At 41.0% G+C, this 21,880-nt stretch overlaps 1 protein-coding gene across 2 annotated transcripts in view; it reads left to right on the top strand.

Moving 5' to 3' along the window:
- The window catches only part of MDH1B (malate dehydrogenase 1B), a 21,824-nt gene extending 685 nt beyond the window's left edge, over positions 1 to 21,139 (top strand). Inside the window, exons 2-13 of one of the 2 annotated variants that reach the window (XM_034786043.1) lie at positions 2,535 to 2,647; positions 4,330 to 4,464; positions 6,327 to 6,469; positions 7,597 to 8,099; positions 8,957 to 9,098; positions 11,922 to 12,085; positions 12,764 to 12,903; positions 13,482 to 13,530; positions 14,385 to 14,453; positions 16,318 to 16,398; positions 19,242 to 19,316; positions 19,940 to 21,139. In XM_034786043.1, coding sequence (XP_034641934.1) covers positions 2,535 to 2,647; positions 4,330 to 4,464; positions 6,327 to 6,469; positions 7,597 to 8,099; positions 8,957 to 9,098; positions 11,922 to 12,085; positions 12,764 to 12,903; positions 13,482 to 13,530; positions 14,385 to 14,453; positions 16,318 to 16,398; positions 19,242 to 19,316; positions 19,940 to 20,016 — 1,691 coding nt within the window. In that variant the 3' untranslated portion in view covers positions 20,017 to 21,139. The remainder of the gene's footprint in view (positions 1 to 2,534; positions 2,648 to 4,329; positions 4,465 to 6,326; positions 6,470 to 7,596; positions 8,100 to 8,956; positions 9,099 to 11,921; positions 12,086 to 12,763; positions 12,904 to 13,481; positions 13,531 to 14,384; positions 14,454 to 16,317; positions 16,399 to 19,241; positions 19,317 to 19,939) is intronic. The other variant, XM_034786044.1, reaches the window with a different exon arrangement.
- Positions 21,140 to 21,880: the final 741 nt, after the last annotated feature.

Genomic DNA, 21,880 nt, shown 5'->3' with positions numbered 1-21,880 from the left:
TGAGGGGCAGAGAGGGGTATAGGCTGTTGGAGGGGCATGGGGGAAGTTAGAGGGCTATGGGGGCAGTTAGAGGGGCCAGGGAGGGCTATGGGGGCAGTTGGAGGGGACAGGAAGGGGGCAGGGATATGGGGGGCAGAGAGGGATAGGCAGTTGGAGGGGACAGGGAGAGGTATGGGGGCAGTTAGGGCAGGGAGAGGATTTGGGGGCAGCTCCATGCTCACTCAATTCATATCCTTCGGGGCCCATATAGGCTTGTTTCACATTCTGTAGTGTTTTACCCAGCCTGGTGGTAGGGATGAGGCCTCACCTGCTCTCCCTGGGAGCCTTATACATCTCAGTGCCAGGAAGATTTCCCTTACACTCAGACTAAATGTTGCTCTTCAGCACACTCATTATTGCAGGCCTTAGCATCCAAGAGTGGTCCATGATTGCAGCATAGAGGGTTTATCGAACTGCCCTGTTCAGTTGCACATGCATTTTGTATTTGCTGTTACATAATGTTGCAAATACATCTGATTTGCTGTCTACTATCAGACCTTGTCTTCATTCCATATTATTGGGTTTGGTTTCTTTCTTCCATGGTATCCTAGTATTTTTGATTATTTTATTCCAGATATATTACTTCTTTTTTCAAATGAAATTTCATTTTGTTACGTTATGGCTGTTTTTTTTTTAAATTACTCTGTGTCCAGTGGTAGCAATAGTGTGAGGAGTATAAATCATACAACTCTCAACTTGGTCTCATTTGGAAATGAAATATTTTTTTCTGTTGTGGCTCATTAATGAAGATGTTAAGATAACAACAACAGTAAATATTACAACCTTATCATTACACTTGCATTATGGCTGGTTAGCCAGTGTTCAGGACCAATGGCACAGTTCCTAGCTAAACCAATTTGAACATAGTTGGAGAGTAAGATTTCACAAGAAACTTTATCAAATGATTACCTCTAACTCTTTTCCCCTCATTCATGAAAGTAATTGACTTCAATGGGATATGAATGTAAGCAGGCACTTAAATGCAATCCTGAATTGGGATGCTTTCCTGAACTGATTTTCAAGCATGTATATCATCTAGAAAGACTGATGTGTTCACTTTTTTCAAGTCTTACCTGTTCTTTATAAGTACAGTAGAATATTGCTAGTCTGCAGACTTATAATTCTTACAAGTAATGGTATTGTCTTCCCATCTCAGCAAAAATTTAATAGCACAGAGAGCGCTGTAGTGATGTCACATATTACTACATCTTCATTACATTTACAAAATATGCTACAGAATATTTAGAGTGTGTCTACACTGTAATTAAACAGCCATGGCTGACCCATGTCAGCTGACTCAGGCTATGGGGCCAAAAAATTGCAGTGTAGATGTTTGGGTTTGGTCTGGAGCCTGGGCTCTGGGACCCTCCCTCCTCGTGGGATCCCAGAGCCCAGGCTCCATCCCAAGCCCGGATGTCTACACTGCAGTTTTATAGCTCCACAGCCCAAGCCGTGAAAGTTCAAGTCAGCTGACACAGACTAGTCACGGGTGTTTAATTGCAGTATAGACATATCCTTAGCAGTATATCATGGAGTATAGTCATACATAATCAAAAATGGCACTTGACATATAAATGAACAGCATGCGCTTTAATTCTGTATCCTTGCATTTTAAAAAATTGCCTTGTCACTTAGGTCCCTATCCTGTAAAGTTTCCCATGTGGGTAGTCCCCTATTGACTTCACCGGGGCTCCATGCAGGTGCAGTGAGATCTGGCTGTGTAGTGCACCTTGAAGGATTGTAGCCTAACTTATAAGATTCAATTATCCTGGTTAGGGTCTCCCGGTCATTAGCATGAGTTAGTCAGGTTCTGCTTTTTAAAGAGACTCTCTTACTTCTGGATTTTCAAAGCTTTTATTTTCTTGTTAAAGACAGATTTTTTAAAAAGAAAAAAAGAAAAGAATTACAGTATCTTAGCTATTTCTGAATCATCGTTAATTTCATCTCCCTCTTCATTTATTAATGGACCTTCTTCCTACTGCTACTATCACGCCCGCTATATCCTCCTTAACCCCTTTAAAGTTAAGCATGTGAATAAATACTTTTGTTGAATTGGAGTTTAGATGTCTTAGGTCCCTAAAATTTTCTTCCCTGGTTTTTAATATCCTTATACTCAGGGCCGGCTCCAGGCACCAGCTTGGCAAGCAGGTGCTTGGGGTGGCCACTCCGGAGAGGGGCGGCAGGTCCAGCTATTCGTCGGCAATTCGGCGGACGGTCCCTCACTCCCGCTCAGAGCGAAGGACCTTTTGCCGAATTGCCATCGCGATCGCGGCTTTTTTTTTTTTTTTGGCTACTTGAGGTGGCCAAAACCCTGGAGCCAGCCCTGCTTATACTACTACTGTTCCTGAGCCCACAGAAAACTGGTCCTGTAAAGTCCCCTCTCTTATTCCTTCTTTTGAATCAGAATGACTTGTTTTCCAAAATGTGTATCTTATGAGGTTTTCATCAATCAGATTAATAAATTCTTAGAGTTATGCTAATTCCCTTATTTTCAGGTAAGGCAGACTGTCCACATTTTGCTAAGGCAGAACTTCTGGCCGACTATCTTCAGATTAATTTGCCTAATTTCAAGATACACAAGATTACTCAGCATCCTGACAAGTGGGAGGTAAGGGTATTTAATTCAATTCATTAATAGATGCCTATGTGCTTCAGGTTGAGCATGGAATGTGCCTCTGATCTGTACTGTGCTTCCTTTGTTGCGCATATTAGCACCACTTTCTGACTCTGAAAACTACATGAGTTTCAGACACCACATTACTATTGTAGATAGTCTGGGACATTTGCAAATCATAATACAAAATATGATGGCAGAATGATTACCAGACTAAGATTATATTTTGATATTAAAATCTTAAAGAAATTACTATTTCTTTAAGTGTACAAGTGCCTGCTTAGCCTATTATATACTGATCCTCTAATATGTGCGTATTTCAAATATATATTCCTTCTCAGTCATTATTTGCCAATAAATCTGTGGAGAAGGAATTCTAGACTCCAACAGCTTTATGTTACAAAACCTGAAAATATTGAAACTAAAAGCCCCATTCTCATTTACTCTAAGTTCCCTTTACAGCACTTTGGTGGTGTCACATAGATCACCTTACTCTGACAGTACTATCTCATTGTTTCCTTGTGCTTACTGCTCTGTCTGTTAGTATCCATCTGTTGTCTCTTGACTTAGACTGTGAGCTTTTTGGGGTATGTTTGTACAGTGCCTCACACAATGGGGTCCTGGTCCATACTTCTAAGTGCTATAATAATACAAAGAATACATTATAGTAATAGCAGCATGCTATAAAAGATCGTTAGTGTAAATGAGAATCTGTCACTAAGTGTGTGACTGTGCAATGGATAGTATCCGAAATGTCCAGCTGAAGATAATTTCCTTTTTATTGTGGCGATAATATACTAGATCATATCTAGAGTAAGTCAGACTAATTAAGAATCAGTATCATCAAACTATTAGATGACTTATGAAATTGATTTCTGCGAATGCTTCTAATAACCAATTAAACTAAATCGGTAGAGTGCAGCATAGTAAGTACGGTAGTAGCTGTAGTTGTATGGATGACAGTAGTTACAAAATAGCATTTGATAAAATGCTGTACATTATAGAAGCTACAGTGAACAACTAGACAACTCTTTCAGCCCATCTGTAAACCAGCTTGCATCATCTATTTCAAAGCAGTTGAAATAATATTTATTAATAAAAAGGGCTACCAAAAAGACAATGGAAAAAGACAGTTGCCTCCTTCAAGTTCTTCCTTATTGAAATGGTGTTTCTTGCATGTGTTACAGAAAAATTAAATCTCTTAGATGTAATTTCCTTTATTATCTAACTGCTGGTAGCTATTTAGGGTAATGGTAATATCTTACCTGCAGCAGAGAGACTAGGGGAAGTTACTAGAAAAAAATCCCAGAACTAACTCATGAGGCAGTCAAAGCTGTAAGAGAGGTTTTACCAATAGTATCACCTCTTAGAATTTGCTGAGTTCACTGCTAAACCAACTGAGCAATACTTTTCACAATCATATGATTAAGGAGACAAGTATGATATTTTGTTCTTATGCTAATTAATTCCGTGCACAATACATCACAGCCATCTGCTTGGTCAGGTTCCTCTGTTTTTCAAATATTCACATTTGGGAGACCTGTGAAGTATCCCACAGCTGTGCATTTAGATAAGAATTACTATTTTACATTGGAAAATACCAGCAGTAATATTTAAATATTGCCTTTTTGCATGTGAAAAAATTATTAAAATTGTTTTGGGTGTGTTGCCTATAGCAGTGGCTTCATGATATCTGTGAAAAGAATGGATGGAAACACAAACGCTCACCAATTGTTTGGAGGGAATTATTGGACCGTGGAGGGAAGGGCCTGCTTCTGGGAGGATTTAACGATTTTATGGAGCATGCCCAGGTAACAAGACTCACAGTACAATAACTCCTCGCTTAACATCCTCTTGCTTAACGTTGTTTCGAAGTTACGTCACTGCTCCATTAGGGAACATGCTCGTTTAAAGTTGTGCAATGCTCCCTTATAACATCGTTTGGCTGACTTTACAAGGGAGCATTGCACAAGTTCCTCTTCTCCGCCTCTTCGCTCCCTCCCTCCCAGTGCTTCCCCTGCCGCCAAACAGCTGTTTGGCAGCGCTTAGGACTTTCTGGGAGGGAGGGAGCGAGCGAGCAGGGAAGCTGCCCCCTCCCCCGCCCCGGCAGGCAGGGCCACCCGGAATGCAGGGGCTTTAGGGGCTGCAGGGCCCTGGGCTAAGGGGTCCCGGGGCCCTGGCCTGCAGCTCTAAAGCCCCTTTCAGAATGAGGCCCTGCGAGCACGGGCCAGAGGACTCAGAAGGAGCAGGGGCAGCCGCACAGCCAGCGGCCGAAGAGAAGCGGCGCTTTCCCCTTCAAAGCTCCGCTTCTCTCTGGCCGGCTTTGAAGGGGAAAGCGCCGCTTCTCTCCTGCCGCTGGCTGCGCGGCTGCCCCTGCTTGTCTTGAGTCCTGCCGGGGTGGGGTGGGGGAGCAGCTCCCAGAATCGCGGCTCCCAGAATCGCGGCTCCCAGAATCGCGGCCATGGGGGCGGTGCTGCGCTGCGCAGAGCCACCTGCACACCCCCTGCACCAAACAAGAGTCGCCCCAGGTAAGTGCTCTGCACCTCCTGCCTGCCTGAGCCTCCTCCTGCACCCCCACCCTGAGCGCCCTCCCACTCCCTCCCAGACCCCTCACCGAACCCTGAGCGCCCTCCTGCACCCTAACTCCCTCCCAGACCCTACACCCCCACCCCGAGAGCCCTCCCACACAGGACGGGCTCCAGCATTTCTGCCGCCCCAAGGAAAAAAAAAAAAAGCCGCGATCACAATCGGCGGCAACAATTGGAAAAAAAAAAAAAAAGCCGCGATCAGCAGCGGCAGTTCAGCGGCAGGTCCTTCGCTCCTATAGGGAATGAGGGACTTGCCACCCCCAAATTGCTACAGGTGCCGCCCCTCTCCTTTGGCCACCCCAAGCACCTGCTTGTTAAGCTGGTGCCTGGAGCTGGCCCTGCTCCCACACCCTAACTTCCTCCCAGACCCTGTACTCCCAGCCTTGAGCCCCAGGAGGAGAATGGAGAAAAAAAGAATGAAAAACGGGGCGGAGGGAGGAGATAAGAGAGAATGCTCCCTCCATGGGGGGCCCCAAAAATGAAGCTGAGCACAAGGTCCCACTAACTCTAAATCTGCCACTGGTGAGAGGGGGAGGAGCAGGGACACGGCGTGCTCTGGGGAGGAGGTGGAGTGGGGGTGGGAAGAAGCAGGCCTGGAGTGGAGTGGGGACAGGAAGAGGCAGGCCTGGAGCATCCCCCCAGCAAAGTCAGCACTTGTTCTTCTGGGGGGAAGCTGCTGCTGTGCAAAGTGCTTCCTAGCATTCTTGCCTGCCTCATTGTCTGCAGCGGGCTGTGCCTGTGTGGGGTAAGCCAGGGGCACCTCCCCACCACAGTACAGTACTGTACGGTATATAATGCGTTTTGTCTGCCCCCAAAAAATTTCCTTGGAACCTAACCCCCCGCATTTACATTAAATCTTATGGGAAAATTGGATTCATTTAACATGGTTTCACGTAAAGTTGCATTTTTCAGGAACATTACTGCAACGTTAAGTGAGGAGTTACTGTACTGCTAATCAACATTTTGCAGTCTATTATCATTCCTTCCTCCTTTTTGAAATGTTACATAAAGTAATGTTATGTGGTAAAACTTAGTTGTGTTGGGGCCACACTCTTGATTACTGAATGTCCTTTCTTCATTGTGAGCATTACTATGGCATCACCTCGGACATGCTGAGTGAGCAGATGCTGAGAATTGCTGAGGAGAATTTGCAGACCCACATAGAAATTGAGAAAGAGGAGGAATATATTAAAAGTCTTATCGACCCCTTGCAGGTCTGGATCAGCAGGTGAGAAAGCAAAAGCACAGTTATATTCATTCAGCTTTAGAATAATGTATTTCTTCTCATACAGTCTTCCTTCAGCTGATTAAATGAATGTGGGGCTTGCACATATACATTTTGATATTGTTTATATTAACTGAGGTACATACACTTTACAAGTAATTTATCTTTTTTGTAAATTCTTTCTTTAAAATCCTAAACCTTAAAACACATTACTACACCAACTTTTGATGTCCCTTTTAATTAAATATTAATGTTAATTAAAAAGCTCTTTTTGTAAAACATTGTCCATAGCTGTAGCAATTTGTTTTAAAAAATACTATAAATAAAGCACTAAATTGTTCAAGTACTTGCTGATTCGTTTACTTGGAATAGGTCGTATATATTTAGTCATTTTTACTGCACTCATCACTATTGTTTATGGGCATTCAATAGATATTCCAGAAGGTATTTATGTTTTGTTTGCAGCTTCTAACCCCCCCCCCCATCCAATCCTTCTTGTGCCCCCTTTTCCCCCCAAAAAACCTGATAAGGTGATATGAACTTAAAGGGACACTGTTGGGCAAAATTTAGCCCCCAAATGACCTTGGAAAAAGAACATTTTTACAATAGCAGAACCCAACAGAAATATTTTGAAGAAATGTTTTATTTTAAAGCATAGAGGAAATTTTTACATGAATAAATATTCCCATATAGTGTTGATAATCCAAACATTGCAGCATTATGCTAATACATGAACAGTAAAAATGAAGTTGACTAGAAACAAAAGAAAAACGGATTGGTTTATTTATATTGTCCACCATAATGGAAATGCAAAAAGGAAACAAGCAGCATACAAGAGTAAATTAGACTTAAAAAATTCTTGTACTTTTATTTATTAATTTGTTGGATTTTTTAAATATGATTTTTAACCTGACAGTATACCTTTAAGTGGAGAGAAGCCTGATCTGTATTAATTTTTAACATTTTGATATTAAAGCAAGACTGAAATGATCTAAGGTAATAGATCATTTGAATATTAATCAACTACAAGACTACGTTCTTTGTCATCCATTTTTATAATACATTTTATAGTACAAACGGCAGCATTTACTGATTAACAAAGATTTTCCGTATCTAAATTTTCTCATCAGTGCATCAGCTCCTGCCTGCTATAACCTGATTCCATTATTGGCCAATGGAGAAGTGTTTGGGATGGCAACAGAGGTTAGCATTCATCTGCTCGACAGTAGCCATTACAAGGAAATTCTGCATGGTATTGTAATGGAGGCTCAAGACTTAGCATTCCCCCTCCTTCGCAGTGTCTCAATGCACACTGAATTAGACGATGCCTTTGTTCAGGCTGATATTGTAATTTTGCTTGATGATATCCTCTTACAACACGAGATCCCATCACTTGAAGACTGCATCAGACAGGTGACTGAGCAATGTAAGGTGTATGGTCCCCTGATTGAGAAGAATGCCAACAGCAGGGTCAAAGTTATTGTGTCAGGAAAAACTTTTGTGAACCTTAGGGCATTAATGATTATGACATTTGCCCCATCCATTGACGGCCAGAATGTTATCGCTTTGGCAATGTTCTTGGAAAACGCAGCTAAAGCTATGCTGGCCAGGAAACTGAATATGAGTTCAGCAGGTGAGTAATTTGTATTTGTACTCTTCAATATCAGTCACAATCTGGGAACTTCACTGATCAGAATTATGCATTTTCAAATCAGGATGCAGTTGGAGTATATGTAAAAACAGAAGTACACCCATTACATCTGCAAATGTGGGATTCTACATAAGAGAAGTGCAGACATTTATAAGCATAATGGGTGCACACTCATTTTTGCAGGTGCAATCACCGCCTTTCTTTGAAGTTAATATGTTAAATATTCTATTATTTGGGGAATTCACCAGGTATTTGCTATTTTGGTATTCACCAAAGCAGTTTGATTTTTTATTTAATTATCTTTTACAGGTCACCATTAAGAATTGGTGTCTAAGGCTTTAAAAGTAATATTACCATGTTTGCAATTTGTTTTGATTTGTTTTCCGGTAACTTAAATTGGCACTACGATATACACTAATGCAGTGGTTCTCAAACTTTTGTACTGTACTTTTGTACCCTTTCACACAGCAAGCCTCTGAGTGCGACGACCCCCCTCCTTATAAATTAAAAAAAAATGTTTATATATTTAACACCATTATAAATGCTGGAGGTAAAGCAGGGTTGGGGTGGAGGTTGACAGCTTGCGACCCCTCATGTAATAACCTCACGACCTCCTGAGGGGTCCCAACCCCCAGTTTGAGAACCCCTGCACTAATGTATACAATAGCATCAGATAGGTTAAAGTTCCTTCTTCTATTTTTGTCTGGGTTTCATACATTAAGTTCTTTTTTATTATTGTAGCAATTTTGAGGTAAAATGACTCCTGCTACAAGGCAGTAGGCATTTAAAACACGATATCTTTCTGTTCACTCGTCTTTATATATTCTTCTTTGTTACAGGAGTCAAAGATGTGATTGTTTGGGGTAATATCAGTGGCAATAGCTACATTGATCTGTCTAAAGCAAAAGTTTACAGATATGACAGTGCTATCTGGGGTCCACCTAACTTTTCACGCCGTTTGCTGGACATGATTTATGATGGGTACAGTATACATTTATTTTTCGTTTTGATCTTTTAAATTTTACCCTTTTTAAATCCATATCAACCTGAGGCCCGCTCACAAATACATGGAGATTATTATTATTAAAGATGATACTTTCTAGCATAATACTACAGGGGCACAAATCAACTTGAAATAGAGTCATTTCCCAAAAATGAGTTAAAGTAGTTTCATGAACTACATTTATTTCTCTGTTCCCTGCCAATTTTTGTGATTAAAAAGTAGGAAAATTGATTGTATAATTTCTTTTCTCTCCCATGTTACCATGTAAAGGACTAGAGAAACAAGAAAAACTCACTATGGGCCAGATTTTCAAAGGTATTTAGGCACCTAAAGAAGCAGATAAGCCCCTAGTGGGATTTTCAAAAGTGTCTAAGTGAGCTAGGCACTTAGGCCCAGATCCACCTAAGTCCATTTTTAGGAACCACGGCGTCCTGCTCAGCTGCTGCCCAACCCGGTAGACACGTAAACTCACTCCGTATGGGGGTTTTTGCAGTTAACATTCTGAAAGCGCCTAGGTTTCTGCCTCTGGGGAGGTACACTGCTGCCTCACTCTAGGCATCCAGGTGTGGACCTCCCACTTAAGCCCCAATACGATCCACAAACTGGGAGAAGATAGGCACTCCTCCACCTAACTGGCACATGGGACCTCATTCAGTAGGTATGCTCAAAGGCTGCCTAACTCCACACAAAACAGCTGGGGTAGAGAGAGAAAAACTTCACTTATAATCTTTAACCCAGTGGCTGGGGTATTTACCTGGGATGTGAGGAGAAGGGAATTGAACATGGATCTGCCATCTCTTAGGTAAGTGCTCGCACCACTGGGCTACAGGAGATTCTGATGGGGGGGGGGGTACTCTCAATCTCTCCTGTTGAAATTGTTCCACTTTAATTAAAAAATTGACTATTAAATGGGCCAAAGAGTGAGACTGACTCTATAGCCCAGTGGTCAGGACACTCACCTGGGAAATGACAAATTTCTGTTCAAACCCCTTCTCAGCAGGCAGAAGAGGGACTTGAACTGGTGGTCTTCCACATCCCAGGTGAGTGGTCTAACCACTGGGCTAAAGGTTATAAGAGAGAGCTTACTCCACTAGCTACTTTGTATGGAGTTAGTCAGCCTCTAAACACACCTATCATATCAGGCCCTGCACTTGAATTAGGCAAAGGAGCACCTATCTTTCCTTGGTTCATGGATCACTGGAAGAAATAGGCAGCTATCTCCATCTCCCACTGGTTAGGTTAGGCAGCTCCCTACCTACCATACTAGGTTTGTGGAGCTCATGCTTATTGGGGTAGCCTCCAAGACCTCTTGCACTCGGTTCCCCCATGAACTCAGATGCTAGTCTCATCACTCAGGGTTTTTTTTTTGTATTTTTTATTTGGCATACAGCAAAGCTACACTGAGTTGATCAGACAAATGTATACCATGCATCCAAAGTTACACAGAACCCCCCCCCTCTTTCTTTATATACACATTTACACATCACATTCATTTACTATACATAGCATCATGTTTTGGTATTGGCTTTATTACTTTGTAGGAACCAATCACTGTACAGCATGCTCGGTCCACGTGCTATTAGTGTTTGACTTACTCTTTACCTCACCTTACATTCCAGGCTTATTTTATACATTGTTGTCTTGTCCATTGTAAATGATTCCCTGGATGTTCCCCCTTATCTCAGTTAATACAGACATTGTTTCCAGCCTGCTAATCCATTTACCTCCATAATTCTGTCTCCCAAGAAATGAGGCCTCGCCTCTGTCTAGTTACTCATGTCAAGTGAGGCCTACGATGCTAAGGTGTCTGTCTCCCCTCATGCATTGTACAAGGAGCCTTGGCACCTAACCCAGGCTTTGTGGATCACAGTGCTGTTCCTGTGATTTTCTAGGTGCCTAAAAGTTAGAGGGTGTGATGTCGGTGTCGCAACATCTAAGTCCCTTTGTGGATCCAGGCCCTAATCTCTATTGACAAACCAGCTAAGGCACCTGTCTACATCTTTATGTGCCTAAATACCTTTAGAAACCTGGCTTTATTAACTTGATAGCACTAGTCAAACAATCTGTGTTCTGAGGGGACCCTGCAGCCACAAGGGAGCAGCAGAGAGGTTATGACCAAGGTTTTGCAAATTCAGCACATTCCTCTGGTTACCTCCACCAAAAAGGCCTTATGGAGTCCCCACTACAGTTTAGAATGCTGAAAAAAAGCATTTGAATAAATGACCTGCACCTGCAACACTCTTCACCTCTGACAACCAGGCCACTTCTACCTCTGTGCTTTTATCTGTAGCTGTAGATGACTAGCTTTAAGCACTCAAGATTGAATTAGTCCAGCAGCTCTCAAACTGTGGGTTGGGACCCCAGAGTGGGTCATGTTAATGGGGTCGCCAGAGCTAGTTTAGAGTTGCTGGGGCTTGGGGCTGAAGCCAGGGGCCAAAGCTGAAGCCCAAGGGATTCAGCCCTGGGTGGCGGGGCTCAGGTTATAGGCCCCCTGGCTGGGGCTGAAGCCCTTGGGCTTTGGCTTTTATCCCTACCCTGCCTAGGCAATGGGGCTTGGGCTTGGGCTTTGGCTCCCCACCCAGGGCAGTGGGAATCAGGCAGACTCAGGCTTCGGTTCCCCTTCCTGGGGTCGTGTAGTAATTTTTGTTGTCAGAAGGGGGTCATGGTGCAATGAAGTTTGAGAACTGTATTAGTCCATACTGACATCTCCCACTGCCTTTAGTTCTTATTTAATCTAGAAGAACTACCTGATCTTGAGTCTTCCATAGTTATATTAAAAATCTCTCCTTTCTTGATGACAGCAAATGGGTGCGTTCAGAATTTTCATTTGTACTGAGTTCCCTGAGTTCCCGGGAGCATCACTGCTTAGGCATGTCACCTGCTCATGTAATAGCTACTGTGCTGAGATACTGGTATCAAGACTCTCCTCCCGGGGAGATTGTCTCAATGGGAATACTCAGCGAAGGTAAATTTCAATTTGTAGTTCACACATACTGTGAAGATTTCTCTTTACTCTATAGCTTCCTTCAGTAAGTGTAATAGTAATTTTTTAATTCAGATCTTTAACAATTTTCAATTAAATCATGATTCTCTGAGGATAACTTATTTTCTTAACACAAGAGCTTCCAAATCTAAGAAATTATTCTACCAAGATCCTAGAATGCTGTATGTACTTTTTACATGCATCTCAAAAAATTACTCAGGTGTTTTTGTGGTTTCATTTTCCTGGCCCTCTATTTTAACCCACTAATTCAATTGATTTTATGTAGTCACTGCTTTGTAGAAAGGATTTTTAAATTCCTTATTGATTCTTTGGGCTACATTTTGAAAGAATGTCCTTTAACTGTGATTATGAGTCCAAATACATTTAGAAATATTTTCGTAAGTGCCATTTAAAGCACAGATGGAAATAAGGAATTTTGCATATCTAGTGTTAAGGTACACAATGATTTTGTAGATTCCTAATTAAAACTTGCAGTCATGATAAATCAGGGAGTTCAGTGTTCTTTGTATTGTAAGATGAGAAAGGCAATAATCTGTCTATTTTAGGGTTTTACATTGCTACTCACCACTACAGCATTTGAGCACATCACTGTGTGTTTTAATCAGAAAGAAACATGTTTGGGGGGAATTTTTTCTTTAGGTCAATTTTGTATCCCTGAAGGGATTATCTTTTCCATGCCTGTGAGGTTCCAGGATGGTAGCTGGGAGGTCATTACAGAAACAGAAATTAATGAAGAAACCCAAGAAGCTCTGAAGCGTTTAGCCCATGATCTGATACAGGTGATGTCACTCTCCATTTAGTATTATTTCCATTCGACCATCTGTGGGTATGTCACAGGGTACTCTACTCACCGCTTGGAAGCGCCTCCTCCTGGTTGTTCTGGGGATTAGCACTGCCAGGCCAATGCCCCTTCCTGTGGTTGCACTCTATTATTCTCACTCTGCAGCCACTCTCTCGCTCCAGGAGCTGCAGCTTCCTCTTTGTGACTCAGTCCTCTGGTCAGGTCACTGAGTGGTTCACCTTCTGGACTATCAACATCTTTCCATACCAACGGTCTCAGGCAGTTCCCCAGTGGTTTTTTTCAAATACTGGTTTTTTTCAAAGCCTAGAATTTCTCATAAAACACAAAATAAGCTAACAGCAATTTCTTTTCAGTGTGTCATTCACAATAATTGTTATTAATATTGAATACAAGAGGACTGATCTCAAACACTTCACTTTCGCATCATTCATTTTTTTCTCTTTAGTCATGTTAATAGTATGTAGGGAGTATCTTCATCGGAACATTTTGAATTCATCCTAGAAATTGTAACTGTTGTAAATAGTATATGATAATAAAGCTCTCTTTCTCATGTAGGAAAAACAAGTTGCACTAGGGGAAATACCAGAAATGCGTCCATATAAAGGTAAAACCCTTAGGCTTGGTCTACACTAAACCCCCAAATCGAACTAAGGTACGCAACATCAGCTACGTGAATAACGTAGCTGAAGTTCGAAGTACCTTAGTTCGAACTTACCTCAGTCCACACGTGGCAGGCAGGCTCCCCCGTCGACTCCGCGGTACTCCTCTCGCCGAGCTGGAGTACTGCAGTCAACGGCGAGCACTTCCGGGTTCGACTTATCACGTCCAGACAAGACGCGATAAGTCGAACCCAGAAGTTCGATTGCCAGCCGCCGAACTAGCGGCTGGGTATAGACGTACCCTCAGTAGTAAATATTGGTTTAAAGCTGTGTCGTATAACAGAGGACATAAAATAAGATTTTGAGGGGGATTTAAAGAAGTGGGTGTGATGACTGGGTTGTATGATTTTTTTTTTCGATGGATTAAAATTCTGCCTTCTGGATTTCTGAAGTTATTTTAAGTGCTGGTATTAAGGGTCCTGATCCTACTGTACTGTTGTAATCTCATAGCCCTTAGAGAGTGCAAGACTGGATGGGTGGCAGTCATGTTTTGGTTTGTTGAGCTTCTAGCACTCAGAGATTATGAATATCATCACTTGAGTTGGGATGTAGGATTTATATCTTGTCATTGTTTAATATTGAACATTAAGCCTCTTTCCATATTGAAATGACTAATTGGAAAATACTTTTGCCATATGTCTTGGTTAATGTTTTTGAAGTTACTCTGGTATATCATGGGCTCTTTTGGCCTCTTTGTTAACCACCTGCCATTTAAAAAAAAAAAAAGGGAAAACCTCAGATGCAAAAAGGGCTGTTGTAAATGTGAATTTGAATCTTTTCATGTGGATGTTTTTTACAGAACCTGCATTTAATGGCTTCAATCTGCTAGCACTTCTGGAAGAGGAAAACGTTCGAACACCCCCAGAGGGTAGGCTAAAAAACATGATAGTAGCCCCAATTATTTCAGGGAAGTTAAATCCAATATTTCACTGTTACATCTTGTCACTTCCTCAGGAGGTCCCAATTACAAGAAAGAAGAGATCTTTTATACCAGCACTAAATTATTGATCCACTTGGCTTCACTTAAAGTAAAATTCCCAGGTTACCATGGCAAAGTTCAAGTGCATAACCACATAAACCGAACCCTATCAATACTTACAGAAAATCCAGCATCTCTTCTAAGAACATAAGAACAGCCGTACTGGGTCAGACCAAAGGTCCATCTAGCCCAGTATCCTGTCTACCGACAGTGGCCAATGCCAGGTGCCCCAGAGGGAGTGAACCTAACTGTTAAGGATCAAGTTCTCTCTCTCCTGTCGTCCATCTCCACCCTCTGACAAACAGAGGCTAGGGACACCATTCCTTACCCATCCTGGCTAATAGCCATTAATGGACTTAACCTCCATGAATTTATCCAGTTCTCTTTTAAACCCTGTTATAGTCCTAGCCTTCACAACCTCCTCAGGCAAGGAGTTCCACAAGTTGACTGTGTGCTGTGTGAAGAAGAACTTCCTTTTATTTGTTTTAAACCTGCTGTCCATTAATTTCATCATCTCTACTTTGGGAGTTTGAGAGATAAGCAGGATTAGTTTGGCGGGACCTGCAAACCACATCACAATGCCATGACAAACTCTTGAGCCTTCCCCAATCTATTTTTCCAATCCACAATACAAGGCCAAGTCCTAATCCACCTCTTCCGTTGCTTCATTTCCCACCAGTTTTGCTACTTGGATTCTCTGCCCTGTCACTTCAGGATGATTACATTAGGGAAAAAAGAAAGAGCATCCATGAAATTGAAAATTTCCTAATCTGAAAGCTATGTGTTCTTGCGGTTTATTCTGTTTTCCCATTTTTTGCTCTCCTTCCTTCCATCTCCAAGTTTTATTTTCTTAGCTACATTCCATGTTCTCTTTTTTCATCTTTTTAAACTACAGTTCTCTCTCAATTTTAGTTTTTACTCTTTCCATGTCTCTCTCCCTCTTCCTTTGTGTCATTTCCCTTTCTCACTATCCCTCTTTCCCTGGATTCTTCTCATTTCCACTGAGTTTCTCCTGTCTTATTTCTCAGTCCCCCAAATCTCTTTCCTCTTGTTCTCATAATGCCCCAGTTATCTCCTTTCCCTTACGCAGGTGCTACTATTTCCCCTGGTCCTAAATTGCTTTCCTTCTCTCAGATCCCCTAAAATTCCTTCTCTTTCAGGTCATAGTAACTCTCTTTTCCCTGAAAACTTTTCTTCTTTCCCATCGACTCTATAGATGCACATACTGGGAAACAGGAAGAGGAATGGGAGTGGCATCTCTGCAGCTCCACACCTCCAGAGAGCACCTGTGTATTTTGGTCTCTCATCATAGTCCACAGCCCCAGTGATGAATTCTTGATATATGAAGGGCTCAGTGATCCGCACAGGCCACATCCTGGTGCTCTCAGAGACAGACTTCAAGTGAGAACAGGACTCTTCCTACCTGGCTGCCACCTGGTGCCCTGTCCTGCTCTTTTGCAAAACTGCCTCATCCTTTGTGGCAAAAAAGAGCACACTGGCAGCTCAGCAGAAGAGCAACTCAGCTACAGGTAGTCAGCTAGCCAGTAGTAACCTAAATACTCAATTGGTGGAGAACCCTGCAAGTCAAGTTTCCCTAAGGCTTTGGAGGTCTTAGGATCAAATCTTCATAGCATCATATTATTCAGATAATAGCAAAACGTATCAAAATACCTTTCCTGTCATCCTGCATATTTAAATATGAGGAGATGTGTGTTTTAAAATACAGAGCATTCTATTATTTTGTTTGTTACAGACCTGGACACCTTATCCAATGGCTTACTTCAGCCAGAGACCCAGGAAGGAGAAGGAGAAAAAGTCCAAACAACCACTGATGGTAAACTATATGTTCCAGAATATTATAGTTTCTACAAAATTTTCCTCATTGATAACATCTGAAGGCTGGAGCTCTTTATGCAGAAGCAGGTTGAAAAACAAAAACAATGCAAATGTGACATTCCCTGACAAGAGGGCAAAGCTTCTGTGAAATCCTGGACCCACTGAAGTCAATGAGGCCAGGATTTCACCTTGTATGTTTAATGGTTTGTAGCCATGTAGGCCAACAAACTATTAAAAATCTTCCTCTATTGTCCAAAATATTCACATTCAGGTTATACTGAACAATGGTATTCACAGGTAAAAGGAAATGTTTCACAGCCCCAAGCTCCTGCCTCCTCAGGGGGTCAAATATAATAAATGACAACTCCTTTGTAAGAATATATATAAACAAGAGGAATAGTTAAGGTTGAGCTTTCTTTGTCCTTTCTCTGTGAAAGATTTATGTACCCAATTTTAGGTTTTTTGGTCAAATACATACTTACAGACACAATCACAGATAGCTAAATAGATATGATAATCCTTTCCTGAAAGCATTCAGGAAAATATGTATAAAATCAATTTCCACTACCTGTAAGTCCCCCTGAGAAATTGGCCCTTAGGATGGTCATTCCAATCCAACTGCAAATTGTTAACTAAAGTTGTCTTATTGCTTTGTAATTTACCACTCGTGATCATATCCAAAAGCTCAACTTGACATAACAGATATAAAGGTGAAACATAAGACAACACTATCATAACTGATCACATTTTCAAAAATCTCCACATGCTATTGAAACCCTCCCGGCTAAGCAGAATATCATCAGTATCTTCCTTATATTAAATACCACTAAAGAGAAGTAGCTTGTTCCACCAACCAAGAAATATATGTAAATGAAAACAAATGTTGCCTCTATTGCTGTATCCTACTAGGCTCTGAACCAAAGTCCAATGGGAGTCTTTTCCTTGATTTCAATTTTGGGCCTTTAATGAAGAGAGAGAGGCTTATTGAGCAAAAAACACATATACTGTTTAATATTGATGAGGCCAAGGGGACTGCTCACTGAAATGCTGTAAGACCCTTCTAATACCCTCTTCTCCTCCTCAGTACTATTAGACACAAACCAGGCAAATCAGAGAACAGGGGAAGAGCATGGAAAATGCAAATTATCTCACTCATGAATGTAAAACATTTCATCCTCTAATTCTGTTTACTGTAAAAGCTGAAGCTTCTTCCAGTGACTTATTTCAGCCAGAGACTCCAGAAGGAGAAAAACTCCCACCAAGGATATGCCAAGAGGCTTAATTAAAAATGATCCTTTATTTGTTCATGGTCAAAAGAATGTCACAATATACTCTGTCACATTTCCTTATTGCTTGCACTTGCGCCAGATACCTTTTCTTTCAGTTCCTCTGTCTCTCCACATACTGCTTCCCTTATGTACATCATAGTGCATAGACTGTGAACTTGGTTCTCCAATTAATGAAGGCATGTTTTTAACCCACAGATACCTAGAACCATTACAACTTTGGAGATCCTTATAAGCAGAATTATAAACCTTAGATCTAAAAGTGTGGTCTAGTTGCTAAAAAATTAGATTGAGAGTTCTACTCCTGTGCTCTTACACTGACTCAGTCTATGGTTTTTGACAAATCACTGAGGCCAGCATGTTCAAAAGTTGTCACTGATTTGGGGTGCCCACTTTTAGACACTGGGACCTAATTTCCAGAATTTTTGAACACCCATCACTCCCATTGGCTCAGCACTTCTAAAAATCAGACCCAAGAAGTCTCAAATTGGGCATCCAAGAACCAAGGCCCCAAAAATCACTGACTGCTTTTGGAGAAATGGGCCTTTCCCTCACACTATCAGTTTTTTCATGTATAAAATGATACTTGGCCACGTTTGTAAAGCATTGTGACTACACAAGTATTAAGTATTATTATTTATTATTCACATGGAGCCTATTGGAAAGCCAGCCTGTTTCTAAACATTGTTCAGTATTTAGTCTAGACATCTAGCTATCTAAAAATGGCTGTCTTCACAGGAAGTTCTAAGTGTGATTGATATCCATTTATACATTTTAGGACCAAATGTCACAAATCACATGTGTTTGGGTAACACATTGCCTGACAAAAGTCAAATCATGATCCTCTATTTTATTCAAAGACTGTCAGTTTTTCTGAAGGCTTTTCCGTATCTAAGCACCTCATATGCATTACTGATTGAATGGTCAAGGCAAGGTCACGCAGGAAGTCTGTACCAGAAATGGGATCAGAATCCCTATCTTCTGAGTCCCTGCCCAGTGCATTAGCCACAGTTAGCCTTCCTCGCCTCATTCAGTTCTAATCTGTTCCATATCTCATCTTCCCCAAAGCCTCAACCCTGGTTTACACTACAAACTTATGTCGGTATAACTACATCGCGCAGGGGTGTGGATCTTCCACACCGCTGAGTGACATAATTATACTGACCTAATCCCTGGAGTCGACAGCACTATGTCAACGGAAGATCTTCTCCTGACAACACAGCCACCACCTTTTGGGGAGGTGGCGTACCTACGTCAATGGGAGAAGCTTTCCCATTGGCATAAGCAACGTCTTAACTAAGCAGTACAGTGGTACAGCTGCACTGGTCCAGCACTGTAGGTGTAGACAAGCCCTCAGTTGCATGTGTACTGGTTAGTGTTGCTGAAGGTGTTGGAGTACTGTCCTAGGTGCCTTCTGATACCAAATTTCATTCTCAAAAAAGGAAAGAGACTAATACATTCTGAGAAAAGGGCAAGCAAAGAAATAGTAATTGAAATCCAGGCATGACTGTCGTAAAAGTAGAGCATTTTGGTCCTTTCATTTTGTTTATTACAGAACCTGAAGCTCCACCCGATGAGTTACTTCAGTCAGAGATGCTGGAAGAAGAAAAAGTCCAAGAGCCCATAGATGGTAGGCCAAGATGCTTAAATATATATATTTTTTTATTGTTCATAATGTTCAAATTGTAACTCTAACACCTTTTGACAAACCTGGATACAAATCCTCAACTTTTCACAAGGGGCCAGAAACAAAACAATGGAAAACTTTTGTAAGTAAACAGGATAGCAAAATACCAGGTCTAAATAGTTTATTCAGTCGCTGCCCCAGTTGGTTTAATTTAAAAACAGAATATAAAGATTTATCCATTCAGTTAATGGCAAATGTAGCATAAACAAGCAAAGCAGGTTTTAATAGCTTCTCAGTTGGGATTGTTGGTAGCTGAGCACTTTTGAAAGTCTGGCCACATCATTTAGGTGCCTATCTTGGAGATGAGTCTTTCGAAAACCTGGCCAATGAATTTTACTTGCCCCCTAAGGGAATGTCTACGCAGCAGTTGGGAGATGTGATTCACAGCTCAGGTAGACATACATGTACTGGCTACTTTAAGATGGCAATTTCCACATAGAGCGTGATCTGGCTCCTACAGACCATCAGAAAACCAAGAACAAATAGGGAGAAACTCTAAAAAAAAAAAAAAAAAAAAAAGAGAATTTGTCTTGTAAACCTAAAATATTTTAAATCTGTTTTTACAGATCCTGAAACTTCATCTGAGGGCTTAAATCAATCAGAGACCAGTCTGAGCAATGCAGAAAACAATGAAAACCCTTAAATAATTTCTGATCAAGTAAACTACAGCAAGGGATATGCTATAGTGCTTGGAACATATTACTTCTGTGATCTGACAGAGACAGATTCATGGCTTTGAACCTTCACATATTTTCTTTTGTAGTAGTTATTTAAGAACCTATAGGAACTGGCACATTTAAAAAAAAAAAAACCCACACACACCTCATGTTAATTGATTCTACAGGATTGCAAATTTAAACACAAATTCAATAAATAAAAATGTTAACATTATTTTATCAATAAGTCATTCACATTGCACGTGTTGTATATTAAAGTAAATATTTAACAGCCTAAGCAAAAATCTTAGGCCAACATTTTCAGAAATGAGAGCATAACTTTAAGCATCCCTTTTTTAAAATCCTGGCTTTCTTTTATTTGTTTTCTGATACCTGTATGTTTGAATTAGTAATATTAATATTGTATTAAAATAAGAAATTAAAACGATGCTAGTGTAGCATAAATATTACATATTTAAAGTGTAGTTTTACTCTGAGAAGTGACAGTAAAAATGGCTTCTCTTTGCTCAGCAAATAGAACTCTGTATGCACAACAGTAATGTATTTGCTCACTTCAGTGACAAAAATATTCTTAGCTTTCCAGAGCCAACAGAACTAAGATGGAATAGAATCTGCATCTCATTCAATCTTGCACAGCTTCCACAGATTGTTTACCGAGTTCCAATCATTTACACCTGTGCAAACCCACTGAAGAAAATGTTGCACAGATAAAGCCGAGTCCCAGTTTGCCTTACAGAAGCTTTATCAAAGATGCTGATGCAGGATTGAAAACGTGCAAATTGCTCCTCAGACTCCAGAATGAGGTGGTAGTTAGGAAACAAATCTTTTACTTATGTACTGAGCATATTTGACACAAAAATTAGTAATACAACGAACATGGAAGCCATGATATCAACTTTGCAAAGTCACTTTTCAGACTAGAACTTCACATTGAACAGAAAAGAAAGAATCAGAGAATGAAAAAAAACCCTGAGGCATTTAAAAATATTGAGGCTCTTAAGCAAGAATTGCCTTGTGTTTTTTTTTTTAAATTTGTGCTGGAGAAGTCAAGATACAATAAAGAAAAGCGCCTTCGCTGGACACTGTAGAGTTGCACTGTTGTGCTTTTTTTTTTTGCAGCTTCGTAGGTTTTAAACTCATCCTCTCCTTAGGTGCACCCAGCTAAAAGGGCCTTTAGTGCATCTGCCCAGATGTAGCAATAACTTGGCTTCAGTACCTGGGGAGCATTAGTGGAGGCCAGTTAGCACTGCTGGCAGCACTATTGGTCCTAAGGGAGTCACGTCTGGGCAGGGTCATGGAATCAATAGGAATACTCGTGTGAGTAAGGGTTGCAGGATCTGGCATTTGATAAATGAATAACATCAAAGGGTTATAATGGAAACTTTTATGCAATTTATAGGAAACTCAGACGGGTTTTGCATATCCAAAGAATCATTTGAAAGGTCCACAAAACCTTAATCTCTACAAAATTTGCTCAACCCAAGGTAATACACAAAATACATTTTCAAGGGTCATTGTCACCTACTAGAGAGGAGGTACTAAGGGAAAAATTCCATCCATATTTATTACATAAGATAAATGTAGTGGTGCCAGGACCACTCCCTTTACAAAGGGAACAGATTTGAACGAAACATTACTGAGAGGTGTTCTCTGCTGCTTATGGACCAACGCACAGCTCCCATTACCGTCAACGAAAGTTTTGCCAGGGTAAGTACCTCAGGATTTGGCCTTAATTTCTTGACACAGCCATTGAAAGCATTTTCTTTCTGAACGTAAATTCTGTGTAGCACACTCTAATCAGCACAGCAAAAGTACATTTTGCTCTCAGGA

This window comes from Trachemys scripta, chromosome 11 (genome assembly GCF_013100865.1).
Source record: "Trachemys scripta elegans isolate TJP31775 chromosome 11, CAS_Tse_1.0, whole genome shotgun sequence".
Taxonomy (NCBI): domain Eukaryota; kingdom Metazoa; phylum Chordata; order Testudines; family Emydidae; genus Trachemys; species Trachemys scripta.
This window is presented reverse-complemented; position numbering and strand designations above follow the sequence as displayed.